Raw genomic sequence first — 10,139 nt, forward strand, 5'->3', positions numbered from 1 at the left:
ATTGTTTCAGGCCTTTTCTTAATCTGGGATAACGAGTTCTAACACTACTTTCCAAAATTCAGTTGCACGCAATACAAGTCCGCACAAATATCCTATTGACCTAGTATATTTAGCTAGTTGGTGAAAAGTTTTAAAAGTTGCCCTCATTTTCCTGCAATTTGATTGATTTCTTTAAACAACCCTTAAAATTTGATCGGTTGTTTTAGTAAAGCCATCTCGTTGGCTGGTAAAGATGCTAATTAGAGCATAAAATGGTGCGATTTGGCTTGCACCCGTGAGAACCAATCAGACTGCAAGGATCATAAGTTATTTCACAGTAGACAACCGCGAAACCGCAGTTCAAAGTTTCAAAAAGTTGTTTGACCCCAACCATCCATCTCCATCAATCAGATATGACAAAGAATACCCAACTAGGAATTTTTATCAAACATGTTCCTAATGTACCCAAAGCTATTGCTTTTATCTGAGGACATGCACTGTGCGTGCAAAGTTGCTAAAATGATTAATATCAAAGTTGTTTTTGTTTATGTCACTCTCAATCTCAAATAACAAGCAGATCACAACATTTACAAAAGAGATATATTAGCTTTCAAAAGAAACAGCTTTACATTTGCCGAGAAATACTGTACCACTTGAAAATAGCATAACATTAGTAGAGACATCGAGTTATATTTTGCAACGCTGTGTAGGAAAAAACAGTTCATGTTCAACAGAAGTGGTAAGACCATAACTCTAGTGTTCTGAAGAAACCTCAAATTATAAAAAGATTTCTTGGGTTGGTTGACTGTACAGCCATAATCTTGAGGCCACAATGTCTGCTGAAAATTTTTGAACACTGTTGTGAATTGAAAATAATTTCTTTGATTTAAAACCCTCTCATGCGATTCATTTATTTTGTACTGTCAATAAATAATTATTTATATCATTGATATGTAAAAGTCAGCACACAATGGATGATGCAATGGATTGTGGTATATAATTAAAATGTCTCTCAAATGAAAATTAATCCTGTGTCCTGACAGATCTGTTCATTGCATTGCTTCCTTCAAATGTAGTGTTTGCTATTTACTCCAGAGATTACATGTTCACTTGCTCCATTCAATCCATTCATTAGATGTTCTGATGCTCCATTTTCAGTTGCTCCATTTTGAGAGGATGGGTTTAGCTCTTTTAAAAGCTCTTTAAAGTCAGTCACATACCATGGAGCATGTGCCTTCACCTTTTCTCTCACAACATTACCACCAAAGCCAATAAATGTGTCCTGAAAAGTTTAACAAGTTGAATAAATATCAGCACTACATAACTGTAATTTAAAAATAAACCATGAACATCCTCTACTCAAGTTATCGTGTCTCTCTACCATGCATTACAAAAATAAACCAAATCTTCATTATTTGCCTCATCTTAGTTGTTCAAATGGTCAATATTGATATGATTCACTTATTTCAGTGATTCAGTTCTCCATTCCCCATGTCTAACCAATTCTCAAGGAGCAGAAGGCGATTTGTCCCATTGATAACACTACATACCAGCTTGCAAACAACCAGAGTCTTAATCTTACTTAACTAACTATTCACTTGAAAAATAATAATATATCATGTAAAAACAATAACAACAACAAACTGGTACTCACAGCTGCAGATGGAAATGTCTCTAGGTCTGTAGCCCCATCACCAATCATAACCAAACTGAAAGCCAACAGATCAAAGTTTGATGAGAGGAAATGTTAGAGACAAAAAAAATACAACTGATTTGTTCTGATACTGTTTCTCACTGACTTGCGAAAAAGTTGCCTATGTTTAAGGTTAAGTTAACTGACAATGTATCAAGTCCTAATTGGAACAAGGAGTTTGCATGAAGTACATGTCACACCATCTACAACTAATGTACAAGCATAGAAACTTTCCCATTCACTGTCTTCACTCCCAAACTAAGCTCAAACTTTTCAAAAGTACCACAATTAATTTTTATTCCCACTCTGGCCTCCAATGAAATTGCTTTTGAAGAAGTTGCTGCCCTTTTGCACACTAGGACCAACAGCTGTATCATTCAAGCATACTGTTTTTACCTTTTGTATCCATACTTTTCTTTCAAAAGCTTTAGTACTCTGGTCTTCCCTCCAGAATCTGAGGTGGGCTCATTTTCATCAAAGCCGTTGTAATGCCCTAGTAAGAAGAAATCCAGATTCTTTAAATCAAAGAAAACACCAAGATATTGTACCTTAAGTAACCCCTTTAACCCTTTCACTTGCAGATTTCTGGCGACTCTTTGTATTTCTAAGACATAAGCCACCAAATCTGACCACAGCTCATTACACTTTCATTTACCTCAATAAACCATATATCATTTTTATCACCAGAAAAGTTACAATCATTGTTGAGACTACTTTGCTACATATGGGTCATAAGAGTACAATTGAGTACTAGCTAACTAATTTTCAAGAAAACTTAACCATTTGCTGGGAAGGGGGAATGGAGGGAAGGAAAAGTAGCCTATGATACATGGGTTAGCAGGCTGATATAGATGTCAATTGTAATGTTACATTTAACTTCTATGCTGGAATTAAGAGGTGTCTAAATAATATTTTCCAATATTTAGCCACGAGCAGGGTAAGATCACCAATTAATACTGAACTTAAGAAAAAACAAAAAGAAAAAATAAAGAACCAAACAGTACCTTCATCATCAAACTGCAGTCTATTGGCAAATATATTTTCATCTGGTATATCAAGTTGTTCTGCAGCACGCTGGATAACTCTTCTAAATCCACCAGATACAAGGTAAACTGCAGTACCCTGTTCCTGAAGCCTATTCACTAGCTCCCTAAAATTAAATCATAATCATATAGTTAACTTTACATACAATAAGTCTCAAATAAAATCAAAGATTCAACAAAACATTCACATCATCATTAGTGCTCCAAACAAAGAGGCACCTACATTTATGGGTGAGGAATCAATATACTTAGTCAAAACTGTCCTAGTAAAAAACTTCTTAAATGTACCTTATTCCTGGTGTGAGATGGACAGGATTTCTCTCTATGAACTCATGAAGCTGGAAAAAAACAAAACAAAAAAAGAAAAAAATAGCCATGTAAGATCAATCTTGTATTTCAAGGTTTATAATACAGAAATGAGAAGGAGCTTCTTCACATTTTCCACAGCCACTAATGGTATCATGGAAAATCACAAAAAAAACCCAGCAATTAACCACAGAAATTACTTGGATAGGGAAAACAGACACCAAATAGGAATGATGACGGTTTACACTGGTCAAGATTACCACAGAATATAAATAAAAAATTCTTAAAATCAAGTGAAATGAGAAATGGAAAAGTGTACAAGAACTTCTTTGAAGTTCATAAGGAAAAGTGATAATCTCTTGCTTTCTTTTTCCATAACTTAACACGTTGAACAAACCTTCTCTCTTGATGCATTAATAATTCCCAGTCTCTCCCTAAGTGCTGTTCTGAATGGAATACCCCCTCCCATTGCTCTAGTAGTCCTGCAAAGGGATTAACATTGAAATCGTGAATCAGAAATCTGTTACCTTCAAAAGTGAAAACCATGAACCTGCAAAAAGGTTCAAGACACTAAACAAGCAATACACCAATGAATGCATAAAAAAAAGCCATGAACATGTAGGGTGAGAGACAAGCTACTGAGGGTTTATGCCACATTTTAATTGAAAACGAGACATTTCTAATAAATTCATGAAAATAGGATTTTTAGAGCAAGCTTTTTCATTTGTTGGCATTTTAATTAATAGGTCATAACACAATTTTCATCGAAGGGGAAGTTTAGAGCTTAAATACCTCAGCATATTCACAAAACATAGAAAACATATGATTGATGCAAGGGTCACAAATGAATGTGATTATAGTCCCTTCAACAAATGCATACAGTGGTAGAGTTATCTCGTTGTTTAAAGGAGTTACATTTTTACAGGTTCTGATCAAAGATTAAGACTCGAACTATTAACATCAAAAATAGTTCACTGTCACATCTCCCTAAAAAAATATTCCAAAACTGCCAGTTCTAGGTCTTTCCAAAATGACAAATACCTTACCTTGCATAACTTAATAACAAAAATTATCACTTGGTTTCCAATATCACAAAAAATTTTAAATACATCTGAAAATGCCTGAATAACACATCATTTGCATAACTATTCCAAAATTGTCAATCACAAATAAAAAAATTTCATGTTTTCAAGTGTAGTGGAAATACTAACAGTAACAAAAACGAGACAACATGGATGCACATTTAAGATGTTTTCTCCCCAAAAAACTTGATTGGTTGATAGATGACTTTTCTTGCCAACAGGTGAATATTGTTCCAATAGAACACTATGGAAAACACAGAATTCAGCCAAGAAAGCCTTGCATCTATTCAAAATATCCTCATGTAGATATATTTTCTCAAAACTGGGATATTTTTACTAACCAAAAAATTACCTGAGGTGTCTTTAGGAAAGGCTTTTCCATTTGTGGAACGAGTGGCCTGGTACGAGTTTCTGTCACAATGTCCAAAGGTCGGTAGCAACGTGATAAAGTAACACAGTGTTACGTTCCCTCGTGTGACAGTCTCACGTGAACAAAGCGTGCTGGGTTTGCCCAGCCGTGGGATGGAGCCGAAATAGACCTCACCGAATAAACGAGTCATTTTTTTCTCTACACCGAAATTAAGAGAACGATCGATTTTAAGCCATACTTAATCAAACTTAGCCTTCTTTTCACATGTTTCCGTAGGTGGACCCCATCGATTAACTTAGTATGGAAGATGGATGAATCTCCAGTTGATAATACAACGTTAAAAGTTTATTCCCGAATCACCCACACAGAGACGTTTCTGATTAAATTTAAGGATCTTACACTAGCATTTCACCTTAAACACCTTTAAAAGACTAAAATTTTGGGGCGAAAGAAACATTTAGGCGCTCCTATTTCTCGCTGGCGGCTAGATAACGATTTATGTAAATACTGTTTTGTTACATCATCCCGATTAAAAGTAGACCTTACCGGGATATTAAGGGACCAAATACTTTCCTATAAACGGTATACTATCGAAGAGAAGTTCTGATAAATTGAAATAATTGCATGACAACGTACCATTGTGATACTTCTTTCCCTTTTCCGCAAAATGCGGCAAGTTCATCGATGCCCTCGTCCGTTATGACTGTACTATCCACGTCAAAACAGACAGCGTCCGCCTTTTTCCACACTTGTTTCGCTTGCTGAATTACCATTGTGGATAAATATCGTTTAGATTTACTACTGATTATCAGCTGGCGTACAAGAGAAGTTGAAAAGCGACGGTGAAGTGATATAACTTTCGGCCGACACATTCATTTTATCCGCGAGACATACACTCATACCCAGGCCTCTGGAAAAATACTTGATACAGAACAGTAAAAGTACTGAGTCTCAGGAACAAGTGATGAGCAAAGAAATATTTAACGTGAAATTCAACGGAGTTTCGAGATCATCAAAACACGTTGGACTCAAAGATGAGCATTTAAATCCAAGTAAAACTTCCATTATCCACAATGTCGTATGGAAAATAACCGACCATAGAAAGCTCAGACCGCTTACGTAAGCACGTCATAATGTGGTTTTCCACTGAGATATGAGATCACGCTATGTTTACTGTACCGGGAATCCAATCGATTAGCATTACATCCACTACTGAATTACACATTAATGTCACGAGAATAAAGGAAATGATCACAAACTAGTGAAATTCTTTATTGTTAGACGAATTCTCCTTGTCAGCACCATAGTTAATGTACAGAGAACAGTATGGAGAATATGAATACTGATGTTAGGTTGTAAAGGGTTAAACGCAAGACATTCTTTACTCTATCTTTGAGCTTCAGAGACTCTCTAAAGTAAGCCATGCCACAATGAGGTTCATATGTGACACTCGTCCAGCAAGGATCAGTTATGCGTTAACACATCAAGAGGGATGGTAATTTTTTAGCTCGGTGATGAAATAAAGAAAATTGTACTTTCGTCTCAATTGTGTCATGAAACTTTAAGTGTAAAATAACACCATGACATTGTTTTCACTACGCAAGAGCACACGAGTGCACGGAGCAATTTCCAAGCTCACTGATTGGCCACTTCGGAGGTGAATAACAAAGAACATTTCAACACCAAGATAGCAGCAACTGAGAACCATTTTGGCTACCCACTTGTTACGGATTAAGCAAAAGCGGGGCGTTTGATTAAAACAAAAAAACAAACAAACAAACAAAACAAAAAACAAACAAAAGACAAAATGTTGCTCTACTTTAGAATACAGGGCCACATAGGCTTCTTTAAGTTTTGATTGGTGACCCATAATATTTCAGTCCTATACCCCTTAATTACTGCCAGGCCGGTAAACGAAGGGCGGAAGCCCGAGGAAACGTTGAATTAAATTCGAAGTGAAGGGCGTTAGTAAGGGAGTACTCCAAAGATCATGCTAAAATTTAAACTCTCCAGTTCCCCACTGCTTCTTGCGCCAGCAGTGTATCCTTCTTTCATTGAATCTGATTTTCTTCACACTCTCATGCAAAAGTCTGGGTTCACCAAATTTTGCACTACTTCCAAAAAGATGCACTTCTTTTGATGCTAGTAAACATTACCTTACTAGTTTGATATTTTGCGATAAGATAGGTATCTTATCGCAAAATATTACATGGTATTCCTTTTGCATTGGGGATCAGAGAATACTCCAGCTATTACGCACATTTCTACCGCTAAATTTCGATGGCCTGAGTTACTTTACACCATTCTCCTGCTGCTTCATTTACATTTACCATATCGACACAAGTACGCCAAAGAAGGGTACTATCCGTCAGGCATTTGCTAGGACATCTAGAATCACCTCTCGGTGTTTTTTATGGTGACTGGTACATTAATCACTTCCATAGAACGTAAATATCATCAAGATTTTAACCATTTTATCCAAAATACATCCAATCAAGATTCATCGGGCACGATTTCAAAATCATTTGAATCGGTGAAGCTAGAATGAAAGAACAAGTTGTACAGTAAACAACTTATTTGAAATCGCGGACCGCTCTGTCCCTTCTTTGCGGAAGGCTAAGAGACAGAAGAAAAACACTACACTAGTAAAAGCGTGGGTGGCAAACAAATATAGTCAAATTTACCTTGTGCCCCTAGTAAACGACAACACAAAATTAAAACAGCTCTTCGCTTCAGCCCCACTGAATACCGTTGAATGTGTTCACTAACAGCAGCGTCTGGTACACTGCCGAAACACAAGTATTGATAATAGGTAAATCACTCAAACTGTAAACTAAAAAGTGCAGTGGCAGGCTTTTTCATATTCAACGGATTGTATGGCCTCTTCTGATTTCCTTACACGCCCAATTTCTAATTAATCTTCCTGTTAACGGTATTACAGAAGTTTGGTGTTCAATGTCACAGAAATTACTCGACCGAAATAGTGTTGTGAATGGTGCAACAGAGCTTTCAGGGTTGAGGAGACGAAGTAATGACTCTGCACTCCGGCTGCCCTGATAATCGTGATTAAATGCCTCTTCCGCGTTAAATAACTCCCAGAGCAATGATCATCCACCAGAAATATGTAAGCCGCTATGTCTCTCGACCTTATTGTTCTGTCACACGTGTCACGCGTCTAGCGTCACAAACACAGTTAAGCATTGTATTTCATCGCAAGGTATTAGGGTGTTGATTTTCCATGCTATTGTCGGGGATTGTAATTGTGTGCTCGCAGGTGAAAACGCTTTCTCGTTTCACCACGAAATTTTGCTTTGAATAAATCTGGTTACACTAATGATGAAGACATACGTCTCGTTTGTTGTGGGGAGCAAGCCAATGGAACAGGGTTCGAAGGACCAGAACACCTAGTAAGTCTTGATGCTAGTAAAGATCTTGAAACTTCTTAAATTAAGCTGAGATAATAACTTTTGTTGCCTGAGTAATCTTTTTAGCTGAAGTTTTAGATATTATGAAAGATTTTATAAAAAAAAATAAGATATTACGATGATTCGCAGTCAGTTCTCTAATTGACAGTGTCTAAATTCGAAAATACGCTTTTGATTTCAATTTAACAGTTTGTTGAGATCTTTTGTCGCTTTGTCGACAGTATCGAGGATGGGAACGACGTTTCCTTCTAGCTGCTGTACTAACACCCTTAGAGCCTGAAGGTCTGCTCTGCTTTTCTTACTGTACTGTGCATTTTTTTGAAACTCCTCGTAGAACTTCCGCAGGCCTTGGGTCTTCTTTTCTCCAAGCTCCCCAACCTGCATGTTTGCCAATTGACTGGCCATCAAGACACTCCACACAATCACATACTCCTCGTAAAGGGCATTTGGAACGTAGATCATGTATTGCTTTCGATCATCATTAAACAAAACTTCAAATTCACTTCTTTTAGATCGGTTGGCGATGCCACTCTTCATCGAAAGTAAGATGCCAACTCTAAAGTGAGGAAGCCTCGCAAGGTTTCCCTCAAACGTTTCAATCGCATCTTTACTCACAGTATTCTCCCAGCTCTTTATTTCAATCATGATTTTGTGACCATCAGGGGTATCTGCCTCTATATCTCCTTTCCCCTTCTCACGGGTAACGTCTCTGAAGGTGAAGTTACTTCTGCGAAGGTTTTGGTTGAGAATCTCAAGTACGTCTTTCTCAGCCCGAGCTCCTTTCTTCTGTGGATTTTGTAAAGCGGTTGATATCAAATCCAGTTTTTCTCCATGCTTTTCCAATGATTTAGTGATACGGGTTTCAGAATCCTTGATCCTCGTTTCTAATGTGTTGAGTGCAGGAACTCTTGCGGCAATCTCGTCTACGTCTGTCTTTAATGTTCCTCCGATTTTCTCAATGCCTTTGCTTAAGTCGGTTTTGAAACTAAGCACATTGCTCGTCATTCCCTCAATGCCTTCACAGACTTTAGTTGTTAATTCCTTTTGCACCTTCAGCACTTGATCATTTACATTCTTTTCAACGTTGTTCATTGTGCCTGTAATTTCTTTTATCTTCGGAGCGAGTGCATTCTGTATATCCGTTTTCAAATCGCCTGTCAGTGCTTTCACATCTTTGCTGACGTTATCTTTCACAGTTTCCACCTGGGCCTTTATTTCTTTCTCGATGTCGGAAACGCGTTGTTGGATCGGTTCCATCTGAGAAGACAGCGTCTCCTTCATAAACTTTTGATTAACATCCACTGTGAGGGTAACGGATTCTTTCACTGCGACTCCCAGCTCAAATATGTTGACAAGTTCTTCATCTGATAGTTTACGAACCCACTCGTCATATTTTGCCATGTCTAGCGTAATATTTCTGGAGTGTGACTGACCTTCGAGCTGTGACTCTTCTGGATTCAAACGCTGCTTCTTCGTACTCGGTTCATCCATGTAAGAAGCCATTTTCTTAGTTCGGTAACTATCTTTACAAGTTAGAAGAGTTTGATATATTCACAATAACGTCTGTTGGCAAGTAAACAAGTCGAGTTTCTCGGAAAGACAACCACTTTATAAGCCTCCGTGCTCGCCTTTTGTTAAATAAAGTCCAGTGATTGGCCAATATTTCAACCGAATTTTCCCGGAAAAAGGCAATCATCGTAAATGGTCTGGTATTTGGTTATGGATAAATCAAGTGATTGGCTAACATTTCAATAAGGTTTTCTCGGAAAAAAGGCAATCATTATGATGAGTCTAGTTTTCGGTTAATATGCTTAAATAACGTCCTTGATTGGCTAGTATTTTAATCAGGCCCAGGTTGTTCGAAGATCGGATAGCGCTATCCACCGGATAAATCTTTATCCGGTGGGTAACACTACACGTTTTGCTATTACTTATCTGTTGGATAGCGTTATCCGCTCTTTATACAACTGGGCACAAGTTTCCTCGAAAAAGACATTCACTATAGAGGGTTGAGTGCTTGGCCATTACTAAACTAATTCCAGTGAGTCATCCTCTCAGTGATTATCAGTGAAGAAATGTAAAATGGTTTCCGTGTTTACATAGCCTGATGTAAACACGCGGGAGGTTGGGAGAACACGAGATAAGCGTAGGTAACCACGACGAGAAGCGGAGTGGTTTCCAGCTTATCGAGTGTTCTACCAACCTCCCAAGTGTTTACATCAGGCTATGTAAACACGGAAA

At 37.6% G+C, this 10,139-nt stretch overlaps 2 protein-coding genes across 2 annotated transcripts; both read right to left on the reverse strand.

Moving 5' to 3' along the window:
- Position 1: 1 nt before the first annotated feature.
- LOC131799543 (phosphoserine phosphatase) lies at positions 2 to 5,395 on the reverse strand. Its single transcript, XM_059117258.2, has 7 exons — positions 5,110 to 5,395; positions 3,419 to 3,503; positions 3,004 to 3,053; positions 2,677 to 2,822; positions 2,069 to 2,165; positions 1,634 to 1,688; positions 2 to 1,261 (listed from the first exon to the last, which is right to left on the reverse strand). The coding sequence occupies exons 1-7, from the start codon at positions 5,343 to 5,345 to the stop codon at positions 1,046 to 1,048; spliced, it is 885 nt and encodes a 294-aa protein (XP_058973241.1). The 5' UTR covers positions 5,346 to 5,395; the 3' UTR covers positions 2 to 1,045.
- Positions 5,396 to 6,932: 1,537 nt separating this feature from the next.
- On the reverse strand, positions 6,933 to 9,633 carry LOC131799557 (uncharacterized protein PF3D7_1120000-like). The gene has a single exon (XM_059117276.2). The coding sequence runs from the start codon at positions 9,399 to 9,401 to the stop codon at positions 8,076 to 8,078; it is 1,326 nt and encodes a 441-aa protein (XP_058973259.1). The 5' UTR covers positions 9,402 to 9,633; the 3' UTR covers positions 6,933 to 8,075.
- Positions 9,634 to 10,139: the final 506 nt, after the last annotated feature.

Source organism: Pocillopora verrucosa, chromosome 2 (genome assembly GCF_036669915.1).
Source record: "Pocillopora verrucosa isolate sample1 chromosome 2, ASM3666991v2, whole genome shotgun sequence".
NCBI lineage: Eukaryota > Metazoa > Cnidaria > Anthozoa > Scleractinia > Pocilloporidae > Pocillopora > Pocillopora verrucosa.